We start from the raw sequence: 23,855 nt of genomic DNA, 5'->3' as shown, positions 1-23,855 counted from the left end.
TATAACCATGATTAGTGCATCAAGCCACATCTTTTGTGTTTTCTGCTGCTTCTGCTACTGTCAACAGTGTATGTATCTGATCTGCTTTAATTTTTTCATGTCAAGGAATTTTCCTGCTGCCTCTACAATTGTCTTAATTTTGTCACTTTTCTTGTTCATGTTTCCTGCTACACTGATGGCATAGCAGATAAAAGCCACAAAGTTCTCTTTTTTCACTACCATGGTACTGTCATCCACTTTACATTTATGTGTACATGTCCTTTGCCCCAGTACAGAGGGCACTCGCATTTGGGTCTGATTTTCTTGAGTGCTTGCTCTCTGCACTGTATCCCTCTGTCCCTTTTCACTGACATCCATACTGTGTGCTCCCTCCTTTCTTACTCTCTTTAGAGTATGCAGCCCTATGATCTCCTCCACAGTTACAGCATTTCACTTGAGCATCTTTTCCACATTTTCCATACTCGTGCTGCCCTCCACATTGGGCACACCGTAGTTTCCCTTTGCATTCTTTAGCAATATGTCCCATTCTTTGACATACAAAACACCTGATTGGTTTAGGTATCCAATTTGCACTGATTTTGGGATGCTGTTCTCAAACTGCAGAATCACTGACATTGAGTCTTTCAGAATACCATCCCTTTTGCTCTTAATCCTGGTCGCATCAATCACTTTCCCTCCTTTGACTTCTTTTTTAATGCCATCCATAGACACGCTCAGTGGTATCCCTGAGATTACTCCCTTCAACCTGGCAAGTGCTCTAGGTATATTGGCCGTCATCTTTTCCCCTACAAGCGATGTCATTTTAATGATCTTCTCCTGCTGTTGTTTGCTCACTGCATGAATTAGCACTCTCTTTTTATTCAGCAGTTTTGCTAACTTGATCTTACCTATTTCCTGTTCAATTGCCCTTGTTAGTTTGATCAGGTGGAAGTGACCCCCCTCCTGATCAAATTCAATCATTACTTTCATCTCATCTGTCTGTTTTTGCTCCTCATGCACTGGCTTTTTTGGAGAAGTCCATGTCTTCTTGTTATGCCTTTTCGAATTTTCACTTTCTTCTGACCCACTCCTCGCTCTTTCCTGCCCTCTTTTCATTCTAGCAGATCTAGAAATCATTCACTCCATTTCATTCTCACAGTTTCCCCCTGAGGATGAGGACATAACGCTACAGTCAAAGTACAGTTTATGCAAAACCGCCAAACAATTTTCAATCCTACCGCCAACCAGGTCTACGTCTTCCGCCTTCCGCCCAACTCCAACCCCCCCATAGACTGTAGTAACATTAACATCAGCTTCTATGTAACTGAGGCAGCAACTTCACTCATGGTGCATTTTACTTATTCATTTTATTTAACCTTTATTTAACCAGGAGAAAGCCTCTTTGAGATTAAAAATCTCTTTTTCAAAAGTGTTCCGGCCAAGACAGCAGCAGCAAACAGAGTGCATAAAGGTTAAGTGCCCAATGGCATTCTGGGAAAACTGCAGATTTGTCATATGATGTTGCGTTTTACGGTGTAAGATGCTTCGAACCAAGTGAGAGAGAAACTGGTCTTCTTAGCTTCTGTCTTACAAGGAAATTGTGCAATTTTGTTTCAAACAAGCCAAGACAAGTTTGAATTCAACCAGCTAATCAGAATTCAACACCTTGAAGCATTTGATTTTATAAATAAACCCAAAGTTTAAGTTAAAAAAAATTAAATTTTAAATTTATTCAATTCAAAGCAACAAGTACACTCTACGGTCACATTATAATACCAGAATACACCAAAATGACTTAACTAATGCAAAAAATATATATTTTTTTAAAGTAATATTTACTTCAATTATTTGATCACAAACAACTTTCAGGTTAACAGTGTAGCCTCTTAGCTCAGTGGCAGACTCCTCTAGACCAGTGGTTCTCTGGTCTGGCCTCACAGTTTACTGCTGAACTGTGGCAGAGGCGTATTTGCATGGGATCGGTAGTAGCGCTGTTGATTCCGCGAGCATAGTTCCTCGCGAAACCTGACCTCATCGCAGAAAGCAAGAGAGCGTGCTTTCCGACACAATAGAAACTAGTAAATAAAATAAAATAAAATAAAAAGAAGGAGAAGGAGAGAGTGGAAGGATACTGCTTCCTTTGGTTCTCCCTCACCACCTGTGCAATCAGGCGGCTCAGAGTATAGAGGGTGATTAGTGCACCCGACATAGCAGCTGCTTGGAGTAAGCAGGGTGACTAGTACCAAGCACGTCAGCCCTGGCAGGTAGAAAATAATAAATAAATAAATAAATAAATAAATAAGCAAATAAATAGCTAAGAAAGGGTTTTTGTGTGAAGATGTTTGACCTGTGGGATAAAAATGTGGGATAAAAATGCCTATGGGATAAAAATGCCTATGGAAGATGGTCATGATCAGTGTGTGCACTGTTTAGGATTGGACCATGCACGCATAGCCAGTCAGGATCCAGCTTCTGCATGAACTATTTTATACTGCCTGCTAGAGTTAGAGAGGCTAGGGTTCTAGCAGTTTCCCACAAACGCCCAGCCACTGCCACTGAGCAGCAGCGACAGGCAAAGCAGCCTAGGGTAGTGGTCTGGAGTGACCTCATGGGGAGTGGGCCTGTTTCACTTGCTCATGCCACAGGAAAGGCAGCAGAAGGTGTAAATCCCACGGCTGCAGTTGCACCGCCTCCAACCCAACCCCCTAACCCCGCTTTGGAAGAGCAGGAGGAGGTGGAGGTGGACATTCTGGGATTTAGTTCAGAGGGGGAGGATCTCCCCCCTGGTCAGATGGCTGTGCAGCAGGTAGAGGAGGAGCATGAACACGCCCCCCCTTCAGCAAGTTGTTAGTCAGGCTGCTCAAGCTTTGGACATTGAAATGCCAGCTGGGCAGGGCCATATAACCTCACAGTTTGATGAGGAGGAGGCAGTTGAGCTGTACTCCTTTTCAGTACCACTGCTCCCTGATTTGGAGGAGCTGATTGTTAAACAATTTGCCAAACCATCTGAGGCCCACCGCTGGTCAGGTCTGTGTAAGCGCCTGGCATGTGTGGATGGTCGTGAGAGGGTCGGCTGTGGACCACAACCTCCCATGGACCAATCCTTGGGAGCCTTGGTGTCTCCAACAAGGTCAATGTTGGGGACACTGAGCTGTCCAAGCCAAAATACAAAAATGATGGATGCCATGCTCTGTAGGCTGCATGGAGTGATGGCAATCCAAGGGCAGCTGATAATACAGGAGCTATTCTATCCCTGTATCAGCGCCAGATGTCCAAACAGTCGGAACAGGGAGGCTCTGATATTGCTGATGAAATGCAGGGTCTTCTCTCCTTGCAAAAACTCATGAAGGAGCAGGCGGTGGCTGCTCCTTCATAAGTGAGGCGTCACCTCTGGCTATGCCAGTCACAGCTACAGGGGGAGGACCGTGCCTGTCTGCTCAGGCCTCCAGTAGTTCCATGTGCCATCTGCCATGTTTGGGCCGGATGCAAGCAAGATGATCCAGCAGGCCTAAGATGCACGCAGGTGTGCTCAGGAGATGTCAGGGATGCTCCATAAGGGCCATGAGCGACATACCTCTGCAGCACCACAGGCTGGGCCGCCCCAATCAACCCTGGCACCTTTAGGGGACCTGAGGGTTCAGTTGGAAGGCAATTGGCGACGGTGGGCCAGACGTAGTCAGTCAAAGGGGTGAGGCCGGGGCCGGGGGCCCCCCAAGGCCCCCCTCACTCCTGACAGTCTTCAGAACCCAGCCTCCCCACGCCACCTTTCTGGACAGCACGTGTCATGGGAGTCCCTCAGGGGGGATCCCTGGGTGATTTTCACCATGGCTCAGGGTTATCATCTGCAATTTCTGCAAACACCCCCTGTGACGAGGTCTGCAACATTTTCAGTGGTAACAGACCCACAACGCCGGCAGATTCTGGTGGGGGAGATTCAGACTCTCCTTGCGAAGAAAGCCATCAAGGAGGTGAAGCAGGGTGATCAGCAGGCTGGGTTCTACTCACGCTACTTCCTCATTCCAAAAAAGGATGGGAAAGTCAGACCAATTCTGGATTTAAGGGGACTCAACAAGTTTTTGAGGCCCTTACCATGCAAGATGCTAACTGTGCCAAGGGTCAGGCAGGCCATCCTCCATGGTGATTGGTTTGCAACAATCGACCTAGAGGATGCGTATTTCCAGATCCCAATTTGGGAGGGACACAGGCGTTTCCTCAGGTTCGCTTTTGGTGGGAAAACCTTCGAGTTCTGTGTCCTTCCATTCGGGATATCGCTGGCCCCTCAAACATTTACAAGGTGCATGGATGCGGTCCTGAGCCCCTCGAGGCAGGAAGGTCTTCGCATCCCCAATGAGTTAGACGACTGGCTGATATGTGCTCACCCAGAGGAGCAGTGGCACAGTGATGTGGCCCAAACCCTGCGGCACTTGGAGCACCTGGGCCTGTGCCTCAACAGGAAGAAAAGCAGGCTGCAGCCCTCACAGTCAATAGAGTTCCTGGGCATGTGCCTGGATGCCAGGGCGGGCACTCTTTTCTTGACACTGAGAAGACAGACCACCCTCAGGGAGTCCCTCCCCCAGTTTCGCCTAGAGGCAAGGGTGACCTGGAGGTTGTGCCTCCGACTCATGGGGTTGATGGCAGCCACAGTGCACATTGTGCCCCTGGTCCTTCTGAATATGCGTCCAGTGCAGCGGTGCCTTCTGAGCCTAGGACTTTGTCCCCACAGAGACCTGCATGCCAGGGTGTTGGTGACACGCCGTTTGTGCTTGGCTCTCCGCTGGTGGGAGGAGCCAGCCAACTTAGCAGAGGGCAGCCCACTGGGACCAGTATTGCGTCGCCAGACGGTGTCATCCGACGCCTCCCTCATAGGCTGGGGAGCCGTGCACGAGGGGCAAGGCATCGGAGGCCAATGGCAGGGACCCAACACATCAATCTTTTGGAACTACGTGCCATTCAGCTGGCCCTTCTATACTTCCTGCCAGAGCTGGAAGATCACCACGTACTTGTCCAAACAGACAGCACACTCATCCTGGTGGCCCCCAACTGGCCTCAGATGATCTGGTTTTCCGCAATTGCTCCTCTGCTTCAGGGGCATCCATGGGAGCTCCCTATCCGGTGGGACCTCCTGTCCCAGGCCCACGGGACTCTTCTTCATCCTTTTCCACAGGGGCTCAAGCTTTGGGCCTGGCCCCTGAAAGGGCCAAGTTTTTGGCTATGGGGTTGCCACAGTCTGTTGTTAGCACCTTGCAAGGAGCTCGGGCTCCATCAACCAGAGCTCTGTACTCTTATCGTTGGGGAGTGTTCCAGTCATGGTGCAGGTCGAGGCAGGTGGATCCTCTCTCCTGCATGGCCCCTATAATCCTGCAATTCCTTCAGGACATGCTGGAGGTGGACAAGTCCTTATCAACTATGAAGGGAATGGTGGCAGCCATAAAGGAAGTTCGAGTGGGTTCTCGGAAACTGGCAGAAGGTTGCTGTGACCTCATTGCTCAGTTTCTTAAGGGTGCTTGTAGGGTTACACCACGCCGCAGAAGGACAGCTGTCCCCTCGTGGGATTTGGGGGTGGTGTTGTTGGCCTTACAGAATGACCCATTTGAGCCTCTAGAAACAGTTGGGCTTAAATGGCTTTCCCTGAAGACAGCGTTTTTGATGGCAATCGTGTCTGCAAAGAGAATCGGAGAACTCCATGCTTTTTAAGTGCATGAGGAGTGCTGCCGCTTTTTGCCAGGGGGCGCCGGAGTGGTACTGCGTCCAAACTCGACGTTCAACCCCAAGGTGAGGTCAAAAACCCAGGACAGTCAGTCCCCTGAACTGCACCCTTTCCGCCCTTCTCAGGATGGTGAGGCAGGGTCGCTGTTGTGCCCTGTCAGGGCACTAACGGTTTATTTACAGCGGATAGGTGTCTATAGGAAGACAGACCAGCTCTTCGTCTGCTACAGACCGGATTGTCTTGGGCAGCCAGTCTCCAAGACGAGACTCTCACACTGGGTGGTACACAATCCAACAAGCATATGAGAAGGCAGGCAGGTCAACCCCAGAAGGGGTATGTGCCCACTCTACCCAAGGCATGGCTACCTCATGGGCCCCATGGCGGGGTGCCTCTCTATCAAAGATTTGTACAGCAGCCTCTTGGTCGACCCAATCCACTTTTATCAGGTTCTACTGCATGAATGTTGCAGCTGGCACACAATTCACTGAGAGGGTGCTTGGCTCAGTGCAGCAGGACAGGACATGAAATTACCAAGCCTCCTTAACCACAGCTCTCACAGAAGCATCAGTGGTTTGGAGTGATGTCCCTTTTTAAAAGCTAGCCTTGTAACAGTTGGGCTAGGTGGCCTTCCACCCATTTATGTCTGGCATTAGTGTCTGGCAGGGCAAGTTGAGCCTTGGTGGCATCTTGCGCCAAGGCGATGGGTGTGTGAATAGTGTATATTTGTAAATAGTTCCTTTTTCTGAACAAATGGGTGATTATTCTGGTGGTGGTGACGTCTCATTCGAATTCAAACTACCGCAGGAGCAGCGGCGTCTGCTGGGTTTCCTCGCAGTGTGTCTTACAGAGTCTTTGTACATATGGAATATGTAGGATGGAGAGATAGTCTTGACACAAAAGAGAACGAATGGTTACATTGTAACCTAGGTTCTCTGAGTGGTGAGACTATCTCTCCAGCTAAGAGGCCGCTCAGAAACGTGTTCCAATCAAAGTTAAACAAAGAGGCCACGCATGCGTGTGGCTTATATAGCCACGGTTAGCTAATCAGTGCATGGCCACCACAGGTGGTGTGTCTTAAAGAGTATCCACGCCAACTGCCCTCGTGGGGTCAGTCCCCGTACATATGGAATATGTAGGGTGGAGAGATAGTCTCTCCACTCAGAGAACCTAGGTTACAGTGTAACCATCCGTTCTCAACTGGTCAAACCTCAGAGCACACCATCAACTCTTTATTGAGACACTGCAACTGAAATGTTGAACATTTTTCGATCAGTTGAATTTATTTGATAAAAATTGAACAGTTTGGACCTAATACAGTACAACAAGCGACAAATCAAAGAGACAGGGCAAAACAAGCATGTTTAAATGAGTTCCATGGACTTTTTGGTGCAACTTTTGCTTTCAGGAACACATTCATAGCCCACTGAAAAGGGCTCTGCGACCCACTTTTGGGTCTCAAGTCACCAGTTGAGAACCACTGGGCTAGACAATGCAAGGTCTGCTGGACCAAGTATTTGCCAGGTATATGCCAGGTAAATCTTAAACGGTGGTAAAAATCACTTTTTTTGTGAAATGTAGGAATCAAATTCAATTTATGTAGAAGTGTTCTGATTATAACTGCACTGTAAATGTCCGTTTACAGATGTTAAGTACTAACTTTCCTCCAATCCCAATGGACATGGGGTCACATGACTGAAACAACCTACATTCCATAACCCTGCACTACACCTGGAGGTAGCCTTTCCTGAACTGCAAATAAAAATATTTCCTCTTGCAGCATAAAAACAGTTTTTATTTACTCTGAGGAACATAAATTAATACTCCACTGTGCACATAAAATAAACATTTTTATGTGCACCTTATTTAAACAAGATAAGGTGGCATGAAACAATAGTAACAACAGGCCATTTAACTTTATCTGAATTCTTCAGCATAGTGTGATCCACCCCTGCTTCTGCAGCCTTTCGCAATGTTGCCCCACCTTTCAGGCACATTACAGCTACAGTGCCGGTTGTCTTCCTCATTTCTCTCATACATCAGACAAAGAAGCAGACTACCACTCACGTTTTCTGAGCCTTCATCAAGGTAGGCAGCTTTACTTTAATCCTGGGTTGAGAAAAAAATATACTTGCCTACTGAATCTTAAATTTTCTAGTTTTGTGATTCTGCTTTTTAAAATCAGAGAATCACATTTTTGTTTAGTAAGTTTATTCCTTAGTTTAAAATGTGTCATCTATCTAGTTAATGCCTCTTAAACTCAGATACTACTTTGCTCTTTAAAGGAAAATAAAAACATAATTTGTCTTTTAAGTGGAATGAATAAATAACTGAATTTCATCAGCTGAACTAGTGCAAGAATTCTTAACATGAAAGACACTTCACAACACCAGGTACAAAATTATGTTGTATAATGATTTGCACTCCTAAAGACCAGATATCATGTTAATATTAGCATGACTGGTCATCTTTCATGTGGATATTACTTAATGAGAAGACTTTGGCCCGTCACATATCAAACATGTTAAATGATTGTCAAATCTGACTCAGCTCATTACATAACCTGATACCCAGTACAACCATCAATCATTACTTGGGGTTTGGACAAGGAACATAAAACAGAAGTCTGAAAGCACAAGTGTTTGTGTGACAATGTATTTTGATTCAGAAAACAGGTCAGACAAGATCTGCTCCTGCCAGTAAGCCACCTGTAACACCCTGTGTTCACAAGTTTTTACTCAGAGAGCTCGGAGCACACTTAAGAAAACACACAACATCACAGGCTGAACACAAAAGAACAAATATTCTATTGAAGAAAGGATGAATACATGATCACATGTCACTGGTTATGTGGTGTGGAAGTTTGTTTATGACCGCAGAAACTGAGGTTTGACGAACAAACCCCAACCTCAGTTTGGATGTGGAAACAAGACAGACACACAAGAGAACAACAGGATCTGAAGACATCTCTTAAAGACAGAACAACTGTCTGTTAAACTTTCCTTGCTCTAATTAGCCATTCTTATCATAAAGTTCTGATTTAACACAGGTAATGATAAGACAATGTTTCAGCAATTCATAAGTATTCATCAAAACAAGGAGCATCATAAACCACTTGACTGAACCTATTTGCTTTTTTTTTGTTTACAATGTGATAAAAAGGTTATCATGAAATGAGGAGGCAAAGTTCATCTATCATACTGCCCTAAATACACTTATCTTGCGTGCTCCACCTACATAATAATCATGGATACTTGCGTTCATCAATAAGGTCATGATGGCTTGAATATTTGCAGAGCAAGAACATTTAGAAATAACCTTAACCTTTCACCTTTGGAGCCCCAAGCCAGTTATAAGGTCATGCCTTGCTATTGGTGACTTTTCTGTCCCCAGGTTTAAACTCATAGTACAGTATTTTAACTCATAGTAAATAAAGCGTACTTTTCCAAAGACTTTTTAAAAGATCACTGTCTTCGGTATAACTATCCACGAAAATGTATGTAAATTAATTCTAAAATCATTTTGGTTAACTTTTTTCCACATATATGCTCAGCTTCATGATGTCCCCAGTACATATTTTTTAGTTTCAGTGAGACACCTTTGCAGTATCATAAGACATAAATTGTACCTAAAATCAAGTTCCACCCTGTCAGCTTATGGTTATTCACCTACTGTACAAAACCCCCATACAGTTCCCATGAATCCACTTTCAGGAAGTGACCCTGTTAAGCTCAATTATGACAGAATTAAACCACATTTTTCAACTGGAAAAGCACTCGGAGAGCGCAGACCTCCAGCATTAACCCTATCTCCAAATAGTACAGAATCCCTTAAAAAATTCCTGTATCCAGACGGTGATCCAGATTCATTCCCAAAATCTAATCAGTTCTTCCTTATGCCATTTCTGACATTTCCTGAAAATTTCATCAAAATCTGTCCATAACTTTTTGAGTTATGTTGCTAACAAACAAACTAACTAACAAATCCTGCCGATCACATAACCTCCTTGGCAGAAGTAAAAATTACAAAATGTTTGATCATTACATTAAAATATTGTTTATCTTTGCAAAGTTAGCCAACATAACTTTGCTCTCTGCCACTGAAATTGCTGATTTGGTGTAAAAACTTACACCTGTTAGATTTTAGTCCCAACAGGGTGGAACCTGAATCTAACAGGGTGGAAAATCATGAGCAAAATACAGCAAAATAGATATAAACACTGATATCTACATATTCAAATACCAAAACTGTTCTTTTAATTTACCAGCATTTAAAACAGTGTAACAGAACATGAATTCTAATCAGTTATAGGACTTATAATTGGCTTTACCTCTGTCCTTTAATATCACAGCTGTGATCCAGTAGCAGTTGATGAAAACTTCTTGTGCAATTGAATAATAGGCCTAACACAAGTCACTGCATGAAAACAGAGATTCCCAACAATTCTCGGCCCTGAAAATTTCCAGGGAACTTCACACGTTCCAACTTTTCACAGGAATTCATGGCAAGCCCCGAAAACTGCCAGAAAATGCCAGAAGCAGACGTAGAGTTGCAGTTTTAAGCTGAGAAAGGCACTAGTAGTGTTATTCTGACCACACCCAGATCCGTAATGAACAAGCTTTTTCTCATCTGCATTTAGTTCCTTAAGGCTTTGTCTTTAGGGGGAAAAATACTTACAACACACAACTGAAATGATCAATAAATTTACCCATGAAGCCTATCCAGATTTTGCACATATGGGGTATTCAAGAGTGTAAACATGAATGAGTCCCATTTAAGGAGCACTGACAACCACATTTCATTATTTGGGCCATAGATGACTGTATTTTTGTAACTTTCTAAACTGGCAAATAGCCATCTTGTCTCTTGTTGACCTTTGGCTGGCCCAAATTTGTGGCTACCACAAAGAAAACAATATAAAAAGAAATTGGAGCGTGGTTAAATCCGTTTATCAAATTAGACGGCATGGGCTTTTTTCTTTTGCTTTTCATTTTGAATATTTTTTGTTTTTCTCTTTTTTTTAATCTAATATTTAATATATCACAGACTGGACCAAATATTACTCGTAGTTCTTAATAACACTGGATGGAAAGAAGAATTGATTGATTCAAATGTATATTTCAAACATGTAAAAAAGTATTAGCTGCATTAATGTTAGTAAAAGAAAAATAATCAGAGAAGGATAGAATCATAAATCTGGGACTTCAAATTTTTTGGATCACTGAACCAATCCCATACTGGACAGTTTTGGCCTAGTCATCTTAGTCTAGTCTTTCTGATGGAAAAAAGGCTGTCGACAAACATCTGTAGTCATAGTCAAACACAGTTTTGTAGAGGTACACAGTAAACACCAGGAGCACTCCATAGATCAGCAAAAAGAAAAGCTTCTGATCACAATTGACTCCAGAGAGATTGGTCTTGTGGTTCCTACATATTGTAAACAACGCATGCACTACCACCAGGAATCACTGGCGATCCAGCAGGGTTTGGAGATTTTAATACCCCATGTCAGCAGTCATTTTTGCTCCCTCTGCATGTCGTTTGGTACCTTTATAAGTCATTTTGCATCATTAGTTTCCTAAATCTCTCGACTGTTAAAAGCCTCATTACTGACTGAGCTTTTTGAAATGTAACTCAATGGGAGAAAGACATCTTAGAGCTCCTGCAAGAAACTTTGGCCTAGCACTGATTCTGGTGCGTCCTCAAATCCATCCATCAACCATTTTCTTCACCGTTCATCCAGAGGGTTGCAGAGGAGCCGAAGCCTATCCTACCTGTCACTGGATGAGAGGCAGGGTACACCCTGGACTGGTTGTCAGTCAATCAGAGGGCTTTCCTCAAATCTCTCTGTCAGTTTCATTTTGTTCTGTATGTGTGTCCAAAATCTTTTTCATTACCAACTGAAAAAAACTCTGAAGATCTTTACCAAACTTCCATCTTACCATGTGTATTTGTCTGATTTCCTGCCAAACACTTCTGGTTACTCTTACTTTAAACCACATTTACCTGGCAAGTCAAGAAAAACATCTTATTTATTTTCCTGATGAATTTTCTTGTTGTGTTACAGTTAAAAATAGCAGAAATACAATGTCAGTGACAAATAGAAAAAGGAAGGCATTATGTCAGTAAAAATACAAGGACTTTCTCATTTCCTGAAACTGTTTTCAGGATTTAATATCACTATAAAACTTCATCTTCTTGGTATTTCCAACAAACCAATCACCTATTTTCTTACAGCACAAGCTTACATTTTCTGACCTTTCTATTCCCTTTAGGGCAAGTCAGGATGTCTGCCTTTAAAAAATAGGTGCTGAATCTTCTTCAGCCAATCAGAATTCAGTAATTTCTTTTTTCTGTTTTGCTTTGTTCATTCGTTTGTGACTTGTGTCCTTTGTATATTTGTTTTTTCCCTCTCTCTGTGACAGGCATCCTGATGATGCATTCATTGTTCTCTTCATTTACTTGAAATTTGTGTATTTGCTCGTGTTTTCTTAAGGCGTGGAGCATTCATCTCTCCATACACAGGGCTTAGGCTGATACTTGGCTTGAAACATTACACAACATACAATCAAACACCAGCACACCCAGTTTGAGACAGCAATGGGAGTAGACACATCATTCAACAGCCTGCAAGCAGTAGACATCTGCCTTTATCTGGCCCCTTTTAACCAACCGTGATTTAAGCTGATAAGACAGATGGGATTGCCCACCATCTAAGAGGCAGCACTCTTACAGTTACAGCTTTTAGGAGTTTCACTTTAAACAGTCTTTCTAGTGTGTTTAAAATGCCAAAATGAAATGCAACCAAACCAGCTAGCTTGTATGCAGAGTATTTCTAAAATTCTCTTCATCTCGATTAGCAAGTTTCACACTTTAGAGAGGTGTGATGGTGCAAAGAAAAAGTCTGTGAGGGTTTGATCTTTTAACAAACCACCTCACACTTAACCATCAAAACAGCAGTCTTGTTTACAAAACAGCACAGAATTCTATGGAGTCATTATTGTTGCAAAACTCCATTTTAACATTTTGAGAGCATGGCTTGGACTTTTATTCAAACTTTCCGTTTAAACCTGCCTTTGTGCTCAGATCTCCCTCTTTATGCTTAGATTTTTGTTGTACTCAGTACGTCTGCTATGTCTGCTCAGATTTTTAGGTGCTTGCTCAAATGTCATTGTCATGCTCAAACCACTCTCTCATGCAGGCTGCTTCTGCTTGTTTGTTAAACTGCCACTGATTTTTCAAAACTTTCTCTACATGTGCTTAAAGCTTTCTTTGAGCGTTTGAAACACATTCCTGCTCTTAGATTTCCTGAAGAGCCAACCAACAGGAAACAGGAATAGGATCAAATAATCATGTTTGTTCTGCCAGTTGTCGCTGTGCTGTTTACACATTGTAAAAGTCTGAGAGCCAAAAATCACAATAAAACCACTGGCAGAGAAAGGTTTGTAAGTGTGCAGAGGAAGATTTGAGTACACAGAGAAAAATCAGTGCCAGTTTCACAAACAAGCGAAGCAAAAGCATGACAGGAGAATAGTTTGAAAATGAACACATGGAATTTGAGCAAGCAACAAAAGATTCAAGAGCAAGTAGAGATTTTGAGCATAAACAGAGAAAATCCAAGCACAAGGAGACAGCTTAGAGCTATTAAAGTGGGTCTAAGGTGTGTGCCTGGAAAAATATATATGTGTCACAAAAGTTTATGGTGTGCTTTTTTAATGAAGGACATGTCTCCATGTCTTTGTTCTATCAGAGTTGAAGTTCCATTTTAAGTCCAAACAGACACAGCCCTGATTAAAACAGTCAGTTAATGACTGAAAAATTTAAAGGAGGCATATTTTACCCTTTTAAGACAGGTTTATATTGGTCTCAGAGGTCACCAAAACATGCCTGTGAAGTTTGCTGCTGAAAAAACACTCCAGTATTGGATTTTTGCATGTCTAGAAACCCCATAATATGTGCCCTTTAGATTTTTTGGTCACAGTTTATGAGAAGGTGGCTATGGGTCCTGGTGCTAGATAAGGTGAGCTGGTTTGGAGCATAAAGGCAGGTTTTAATGGAAAGTCTGGGACTCACTCTGGCAGGTATCCCATATTGCCAAAAACTTAAATTAACACTAAAACTAATAGAAACTTAAACATTTTTGCAAACTAAAACAAAACTAACGAGTGGTAAAAACTAAATAAAACTAAACTGAAATTTAAAACAAATGAAAAAAAAAACAAAACTATGACAACTTAGGCTTTCAATACATTAAAATGCAATATAATTTTTTTGCAATAATGACTCCATATATCCAGACTAAAATGTATTTTTTAACAAAATGCTGAAAACAGCTTGAACCAAAAACAATTTGGATTTATGAACCCTGAGTACACACACCTACACACAATGTTCCCCGTCTAAATCCCAATCCACATGGAAATGTTTGCACATGGATCCGCCTCATATTCCTCCTTTTACACGCCCACATTCAGGTAGCTACTGTATGCTGTAATTGTAGCATTATCTGTATAAGCAGATTTATGCTGACAAAGTTTATCATCAGTATTGGGTGGGGGAGCTTTCACCTTTGAAATTTTTTTTCCCCAGTATTTCAAGCATGTGTCAAGCTTGTCTCATCGAGCCATTCTGCAGTTAAACAATTTGTTCAATTAGCAGATTAATTTTAAAGTATAAGGCAAATTTAGAAAAAAAAAAATTACTGCTTTACAGAGTCAATTGTCTGTCATCTGGTTGTTACTGTGCTGTTTTATTTTATATTGGAAAACTTAGCGCAATGACTGTTGATGCAAATAATTTTATGTGAGGTGAGCTGTTCAAGCCTCATTTACACACTTACACACTTTACACACACTTTTATTATACAATAAATACATGCAGGGGCATCAACCCCAGCCAACGTTTGTAATTGGAGCCAAAAAGTGGGTCCTGTTTGGGAATGTAAAATGTTTTCTATGTGGAATTGTCTGACTTACATAATGGCCCTGTGCCAACTAGCCACATGGGTTTCAAACAGGATTTTACAATGCATAACATCCATCTCAGTCTCCAAGTGCTATGTGGGTACTACATGAGATTGCAAAATGTGTTTTATGTGGGATTGTCAGCAGATTCCATAACGGCCCCATGCCAAATACCCATATCGGTTTCCCACAGGACTTACCTGGGTGTTAGGTAGGGCTTGATGGAGCAAAATGCACAACATCCATCTCAGTCTCCAAGTTCTATGTGGGTACTACATGAGGACATGGGATTGTGAAATGGGACCACTGTGTCTTCCTTTACTTTGTGCTTCTTACAGCACAGTAATATCTAAAACAGTGAAACACACCTTTTAATAAAAGGAAAATAATTGAAGCTATGGCTCACAGTTGGTTCATTCTTTTAGTGTTAGACAACCCTGCTGAAATAAACTTTACCTTTAAAAGGAACTCGTAAATCCATCAGATCCTGTCATCAAGTCATGTTCGAGACAGGTTTGGATTTATGTCTGAGTTTAAATATCCCATGGAGAAATGAGAGACAAGATGACAAAGGTGACAGTTAAGACCGTGGCTTAAACTGAAATCCAAGGGCTCTGCCATTTCTGAAAACGTCATCAAGCACTTCAAAACCCATTCAGTCAAGGCTTTAAGCGTTATGCAGAAATAAATGTATCAGCACGAGAGGAAGATTCAGAAATGTCACAGACACAAGAAGACTGGGGGATCTCTCAGAGTTTTACTTGGGCAGCATCATTGCCAGATGCACAGGGGTCAATGACGTGAGCCATTGAAAGTTTGAAAGTTTTAATAATATCTAAAAGGAGTGAATATTATTAAGATTCATACTAATTCCTTTCACTTATGCCCCTTTTACTGCCCTAGTCTAAATTTTCAGGTTTCAATCAACTTCGAGACTTTGAGAAAACTTTGAGAGAATAGTCGGGCAATTTAGGCAAAAATGTCAATGTGGTGTAACAGAAAAAAATTGGTACAAAAAAATTCAACTTTTTTGAAAAAGGTGAAAATCCCAACAAAACACTCTATGAACTAGTCTGGTATAATTTTACAGTAGCACTGTGGACTATTAGATGAATGTCTTGAACAATTATTGTTTTGTGTATTTTTTAAGTTTAGGGAATCTTTGGACTCCGGTTGACTTCCTAAAATGTCAGCGTGGTGTAACCACCATTCAAGGGGCCATTTTGCTAATATTTTTCAAAAGACATTTTTAAAGGAAATGATGTCACAGAGATGAACATCTGATGGTCATAACTGGTACATCTCAAGGTTGGTATCTGTGATTAAAAGCTTATATAATTGGACATTGCTAGGGCATGGTTAGGAATGTCAATGATCATATGTCAAATGGTATGACCCAAGAAAAACATTTGCATTTCATGATCTTTGTAAAAAAAAAAAAACACATTATTTACATTAAAGTACTTTTTGAAATCTTTATACTAAGACCATGAGCTTCCATAGGTGTCTGTGATAATGCCTGTTAAATTAGATTTTAGAGTGAAATGTCAAATGGTGTAACCAGTTACACCATTTGACACCTATTACAAAATCCATATTTTATCAATAATCAGAACTTTGTGATGCTGATTAAAGATGTAGTAAGAAGAAACTTGCTGTTTAGAACTATTAACTCAAGAGTTAATCACTGAATATCTTTTAAATATGGGATTTATTCACATCTTTATGTGATTTCTGTTAGACTAGGATAAAATGATTTGTCTGGGAAATGTTCGGTATTAAATTTCCTTCTCTGAAAGAAATGAGAGGGTGTCTCTGACTGAAAGAAGCAGGGAGCAGGGCCCTGACTGTTGGTTTTCCTTACACACCAAACAGCAGTTTGGGTACACAACCTTCTTGGAGTCTGGATGGGGTCCTGGAGTAAGTCCAGCCACTGGATCAGACAGTCCTACTGGTGGGTGTTAACCCTCATGTGGGCAATGATAAAGAAACTGTGTGGGGCGTTTTGGAGGAATGCCTGAGTGGTGTTCTGTTATCAGACTTTTCTGCTAACTGTCCACTGCCCATACTAACGCTATATTTGACCATACTAGTCCAGAGACTGATGATACAGTTTGTAGTTGTCTTATCAGATCTGCCCCCCGTATGTCTTGGAGGCTGAGGTGAAGAAGGGAGAAGGGCTGATAGCTGATTTCTACCAGTTGGATCAGATGGTGGAGTAGGCCATCAGACAGATCTGGTAATCCTAAACAGGCTATGAAATGAACTGAAAACTTCAGGTGGAGGTCCCTTGTAGAAGATTTTTCAACCTCCATCTATAAGAAGTTTGGTGTTACCTGGGGGAGGTTGGGGACATGGAGTCCAAGTGATATTTAAAGCTTCCATATTGGGAGTGGTTGCATAGAGAAGACCATTGGTGCCTGTCATGATAGTAGCCTGAAAACCCACTGGTGGAGGTCATCAGGCTGAAGAAGGAGGCCTTCTGGGTTTGGCCTACTCTGGTGTCTCTGAAAGCAGCAAACAGGATGTAATGGCTACAATGGCAGTTGTAGAAACAAAAAGCCTGGTGTGTGATTAATTTTATTGGGAGAACTTTTAGGGTTCTCCAAGGATGTTCTGGAAATCTCATTGTCTGAGAGAACATGTTCATATACAACATAAACATGTTCTCAGCAGGAGTGGAGAAGTGCTGGTCTGGACTGTTGACCCAAAGATCACTTTGAGGAACTCATTAATCTACCTGAAGAAATCCTACAATCATGTCCCTCAAGGGATCATGTGAGGAGTACCTTGGGAATATGGACCCTGGGGCTGTTGCTGTGAGCCATCCTGTCTCTCGTAGTCAAAGTTATGGCTGTGTTCGAAATCACTCCGTATTCACTATATAGTGCACTACCTATATAGTGAAAACACCATTTTGTGTTGGTGTCTGAATTCTGAGTGAGCATTGTTATTCACTACATAGTACACTCATTCTGTCCCACAATGCATTGTGAAAAATAGTGAATAGCTGATGGTCACTAGCCCAGCAAATATTACCCATCATGCATCGCAGTTGCTGCTCTTAAACATGACGGACAAATGAGAGGAGCACAGGAACACATATAAAAACTTTGTTTATACTTTTTTGTTTGTTGGTTTTAACCAAAGTATTTAATCTGTAAGAAAATGTTAAGGATATAAAATGAAGTAATTTTTCCCCCCTATGGGGATTATAAGACATGAGACCATCATCTTTATGCAGAAGTAAGTTATAATACACACAAAAAATCTTTTTTGCCACCAAAGTCACAAAACCTTTTTTTCTATTAGTATTTTTATTTTTGTGAAAATGTGTTACGTTCAGTATCAGTTTTCAGTGAAATTCTGTCTTTAATTTCGATCCTCAGCCATTGTCATGGAAATCTACAAGCCGCTGGTGCTAAACGTTTTAATTGTGAGACGGTGATGACGTGATCGCCCACTAGTCCACTCTATGCTGCCCACTATAGAGTGAATAGGGAGTAAGGAATGAGTGAGTGGTTTCGGACACACCCTATGTCTACATCCTCGGTACAATGTCAGACACATTCCTGGTGCATGTTGGCCCTGCCAGGGCTGTCCCATGTCAGTGATTCTGTATGTGATTTTCATTGATCACACCAGAAGATGTGAGTTCAGTCCAACTATTTTTGTTGTCAGATAAGTTTGTCAATAATTAAATAAATGAATAAATAAATATATAAAATCAGTTCAGTTGATCTTTCTGAATATGCTGTGTGATGTCAGTATCATATTCTTAAACAAACGTGGCCTTTAACCATAGAAGAACACCATGGTCAGGTGGTGTAACCGCCCTGTATCAGTTGGTGTAACCACTGTTTTTCATCAAAATATTAAAATATACAGAAAAATGAATATAGCATAGAAAGAACTATGCTATTACAAGGGTTCAAATGGTTTTAAACCTTTTTTTTGCAAAATTTGCCACCAGTTATTCAGAAAATAGAGATTTTTTAGGCACATATCCCCAATTCAGTATTACCAAAGCGCATTAAATTTAAATTTAACGTTCTTTTTTTTTCATAATTCATTCATAATTTTTTTTGTCATTTTTGTTTTGTTTTTCATAATTTTTTTTTGTCATTTTTCCCTTTTTGGGGGGGGGGGGGGGTGCAACATCCATGCATAAGAATTGACGCCCCAAAATCTGTTTCCTGCACAGATTTTCCACTAATCAACACACAGCATTTTAGCAGCAAACGTAGTCATGAGCAGCAAAACAACCCCAAAAATGTGGAAAAAATATCTTAATTGCCCCCTTGTGGCAGGCTGCAGTATATGCGATCTCCAAGTTAAAGGCTTAATTAACAAAAATATAAAAATATTTTGCCAATAATTTATCAGTTAGACCAAAATGTTCATATTCGTTCCTCTGAAAGTCCGGCCCTTAAATGTGTGCTAAGAATAAAGCTGGCCATTTGGCAAATATAGTTGATGACCCCTGATTTATGGTCTTAACTTGTTTTTTTGTTTTTCTGTGGACAGACCTAACAGTCATATATAGCATATAAAATACACACTAAACTCAATCAATTAATCAGAATTAATCCCAAAGTAATGTTTAGTGGCAAATATATGAGAAACATTTTCCACTGGACGATAACATAGCAGGCGCTGTATCAGCACAACAACACAGCTTATCATTGAAGCTTATTTAATTCTTGCACCCTACATTTGTTTTTAAACATATAAGGGATAAAGACATTTTAATTCTCCTTGGATGAAGCTGAACATTCAGCTTTGGGGCCCCCTAGTGGGGCTCTATGCATTTGCATAGTCCACATACCACAAGAAACGGCCCTGGCAGCAACAGAAGCATTTAGGCATGCAGACAAGGCCATAATGATCTGATGCCATTGAAAGTGAGCATCAGAACAGGGAAGGTTGGTATGTTTAACTGACTTTGAATGTGCGTTGGTTGTTAGTGGTGTGGCAGGCTGTTGTGTTTTTATGCTACATTCTGACCCTACCATCTGAATGTTGCTGCAGAAATCAAGACTCATCAAATTGAGCAGCATCCTTCCATTTTTCTTGTTTTCTTGTTTTGGTGAACCTGTGTGAGCTTTAGCCTTAGTTTTCTGTTCTCAGCTGACAGGTGTGGCACCTGGATAGGTTTCTGCTGTAGACCATCTGTCTCAAGGTATGACATGTCAGAGATGCTCAACCGCATAGCTTGGTTGGAATGAGTGGGTAATGAAGTTATCGTTGCCTTTCACTCAGCTTTTCCTCTAACCTCTGACATCAACAAGGCATTTAAGCCCAAAGAACTGTTGCTGTTTTTTCTTTTCAGACCGTTCTCTGTTAACCCCAGTGATTGTTGTGCATGAAAGTCCCTACAACAATAGTAATAATAATAATGACAGTGATAATGATAATAACTTTATTTTAATAGCTACAGTATTTCCCATGGGATTTTCAGAGACTATGGTTTGGGGGCTCTGAACTGTCCCAGGAGTCTGTTGTCATGTTTCCCCAGGAGAAGAATATAGACATTTTTTAGGAAAATGCTTTGATTCTGTGCACTTTGAGAGCAATCAAGAGGCCATATTAAACAAAAAAAAAATAAAAAAAAAATATATATATATATATATATATATATATATATATCTCTTGAGTTAATTTGTAAAAGAGCCAAGTGAATCTGCACCGACAACCTCAGCACATTTAAAGTCTCACTTGAATCCCCTTTCTTCTCTGTTCTGATACTCTAAACTTCAGCCCGTTGTCTTGAACAAGTCTGCCTGCCTTAACGCATTGGTTGATTTTATGTAATAAGCTAATTAGATATTTGTATTCATGAGAAGCTATAAATGAGGTTCCTGCCTATTTTGACTGTATCTGTATTTTCTCTTTCTTACAAACTTTTTTCTTCTCTTTTAGCAAACATCATGGAAAAAGGTCAGTTCCCTCCACCAGAGATGGCAGCACCGCCGTACCCTGGGCCCCCCAACATTGGAATCTACCAACCACAGCCTGGTAACTAAAAAAATCATTATCTATCTGTTGATGGGGATATTTTTCTCTTGAAATGCAATGTTTCTCTTAATAACTTCAAGCTATAGAAGCTTTAGCAGTTTATTTTTCATTCTGTTCTTTAAAGGTACCTCCTACCCTGGTCCAGCTCCACAACCTGGATACCAGTACAATCCACAACAGCCTCAGATGGTCCAGCCTGGTGAGGGTCTCTCTCTAAGGGTTTCTCACAATATCAGTTACTAAGTTTGCATAAATAGGCTTTGAAGCCAGAGTCAGGGGACTCTAAGTTCAGTGTTGGGTTGATGTGCTGGAGTTAATCATGGGGTAAAGGTTTCAGTTTGTTGTGTGTTTCTTACAGTGAGCCAGGTGGTGGTGGTGCAGCAGCTGCCCAAAGATGTCCCAGGACAGATGGTGTGTCCTCACTGCCACAACACTGTTGTAACCAAAGTGAAGTATGTAAATGGCTTGCTCACCTGGTTAATCTGTGGAATACTGGGAGTCTTCATGTGAGTATACACAAGCGTGGATGTCCTGTAAATTTATAACATTCAGAAATTAAAAGGATATTTCAGGATTTTTGATGATGTGCTGTTTACTGTGGACACAAGAGGGTATTTGTATGAACCAGAGTATATCAAAGAATAACTTACACAGATTGAGTGTCAGCGGGCTGAAAGGGAGAGCAGGGCAACTTCATTTGAACGTTTTTAGCAGGAGAGATCCCGAGCATGGGTCAGCATTTTCTACACCACCAGGTAGCTTGGAATCTCTCAAGCTCAAAACTTTCAAATGAAGTTTCTCAACTTTCACAGAAATCACCTGAGGCTAATGCCACTACTATAGCCAAGCACCTCATATGACACAACTTAAAAAATCCAGGAATATCCCTTTAAAGCTCCTGTAAGGAGTTTTAGCTGAGTATGAAACAGACTGAAATTATTAATGGTACCTCTTTATGACCTAAAAATAAACAAAACAAACAAACAAGACTATCAGTGCCAAAACTGATTATCTCTATTGTTATTTTAAATGTCTAAAACGGGTAGGTGTCAGATGAAGTGATGCTTCATTTGCATTTTCCAAAGCAAAAAATCACAGTGACAGTCAGAGGTACCACTTTTTCCACATACAACAAAGAAAATATATTTTAAAAAGGAAGGGACAGGCTGCAGTAGAAATTAGACCCAAATGCATAAGATTTGAAGCATTTTATAAAAAGAAAAAAAAAAAAAGAAATGCTTGTAGGGATGTGCACTCTGCTGGCTGTGCTTGCACTTGCACATCGAGCTGGACCATCATGCTTGGTCTGACCTACTTCTTGTAAAATGGGATTTTTAAACACCTATGTCTTAAGACTCGAGGGAAGGTGCTTGAATTTTTAAAGTTTTTGTGAGTTAGTAAATTTGTAACTTGAAAATTAAATTTACAGGTTAAATGTCCAACTAGGTACATGTAGCTACTGTAATTACTGATATGTGATTATTTACAGTAAAAAATAGGCATGACCTTGATTCTCTAAATTCTTCGCACCTGAGCCGCTCTTCTCGGCCACAACACGGCTTGATTTTTTAGTTTGTTTGCATATTAACAGTTCAGGGCTTTCAGACTGCCTGTGTGAGCAGTGCATCACACATGCCTGATACATGTCTCAGGAGCAGAGAATGTAGAGAATCAAGGCCTCACCTCCTTTTTCCATGTTGTGCACAGTTATCAGCCAAAACAGGAAAATGATTAATAGAGAGCCATTATTACCTTGCTGTAGCAAATATATGTCTTCATTAGTAGAATATGTTTGCAATCCATTTCTTGATGCCCAGATAAAGGTCACAACCTGAAAGGAATCTGTTTGATAAACTTGTTCTCTAATTTTTTACCATTAGAGAAGCTTAAAATTTTCACAGTGGTACAATATGCCACTGGAAATATAAACACAGGGCTCCTTGCTAGCTTTTAATTCTCAGATATATATCTTGTTTTGTCATTTGAATAGAACTACTTCCTAGAAACTTTTTCTAACATCCTTAGTAGCTCTTGTTTTTATAGTTAATTTATTTCATAAGAATAACAATGTAAACTGATCTGAAGGCTAAAACAGAATTCAGTCCCCACCCAATTTGCTCAGGTACTGTCAACCATTAATCCATCAGGGCTTGGCCTGGGGACTATTGAACACTTAGAGTGATTTTCAGAGTACACACTGATGAAGTGGACTTTTTTTTTCTGATACCTCACACCAGTTGCTGGCCTTGCTGTTTGATCCCCTTCTGCGTGGATTCTTGTAAGGATGTGGAACACTCCTGTCCAAACTGTGACCAAGTCCTGCACATCCACAAACGCAGGTGAAACAGAGCTGCAGGATAAACTCTGCTCACATGACAAGAGAAGGAATTAATCATCCATGACTCAACAAACATGTGCAAACCTTTCTATGCAAATACGTCAGATGTCATCCCTGTGTTTGCTTTGTCAAATGAGTGCAGTCTCTGCTTTACTCTGTACTGATTACACTGTGTATAAAAGATAGTAGAAGTTTTTATTTCAGGTTTTTTGATCTGATGATTAATTTTAAAGACTAGTGCAAAAATGTGAAAAATACACTATTTTCTTCTGACCTGAGTGATAAAAAAAAAATACCTTGGAGATAAATTGAGTTTAAAAATGACACATGTTCCAATAACTTTAGTTTACATAATGTTACTGCAAATAAATTCAAATGAACCTGTTTGTCATTTATTGAATTAAAAGCTTTGGTAGGATTTATACTGCATGTTGAATGTTTTTTTCAATATTTTAGTTCACATATTTGCTTACATAACATAATGTACAATGAACACAAAACATAGTTAGGTATGATGAAAAATGACATACAGTTGCTGTCTTTATGTTGTTCTAGAAACCAGATTTTTATGAATCATAACTTCATAACTGCATGACTTAACTATAATAGGACCATTTGATGTTATGTATTGTTTAGACACATTTAAACGACTAAATCTTTACAGTATTGAGGGTTGGACATGAACGCCTGCCAGCTGCAGGTGGATTACTGCTGTGGCAGGTACCACAGTGACCCCCACTGGCCACTTGAGCAGGTTGAATTTTCTGTGTATCCAGCTGTGCTTTAATGTGCCAACTTAATAATGTATGCTTCACTCTATTTGTGCTCGGCTCTTAGTGACAGTGTTTGTGAA

General features: G+C 40.9%; 1 protein-coding gene and 1 pseudogene across 1 annotated transcript; both read left to right on the top strand.

The window, feature by feature from the left end:
* Positions 1-2,587: 2,587 nt before the first annotated feature.
* Positions 2,588-5,673, top strand: LOC121508849 (annotated as a pseudogene).
* Positions 5,674-7,729: 2,056 nt separating this feature from the next.
* On the top strand, positions 7,730-23,505 carry LOC121508874 (LITAF domain-containing protein-like). The gene is made up of 5 exons (XM_041785998.1): positions 7,730-7,771; positions 20,569-20,664; positions 20,789-20,863; positions 21,023-21,170; positions 22,902-23,505. Exons 2-5 carry the CDS (start codon positions 20,577-20,579, stop codon positions 23,005-23,007), a joined length of 417 nt encoding a protein of 138 aa, XP_041641932.1. The 5' UTR covers positions 7,730-7,771; positions 20,569-20,576; the 3' UTR covers positions 23,008-23,505.
* Positions 23,506-23,855: the final 350 nt, after the last annotated feature.

Source organism: Cheilinus undulatus, linkage group 4, assembly GCF_018320785.1.
Source record: "Cheilinus undulatus linkage group 4, ASM1832078v1, whole genome shotgun sequence".
NCBI lineage: Eukaryota > Metazoa > Chordata > Actinopteri > Labriformes > Labridae > Cheilinus > Cheilinus undulatus.
Note: the sequence above shows the minus strand (reverse complement) of the source record. Positions and strands in the feature narration are given on the sequence as shown.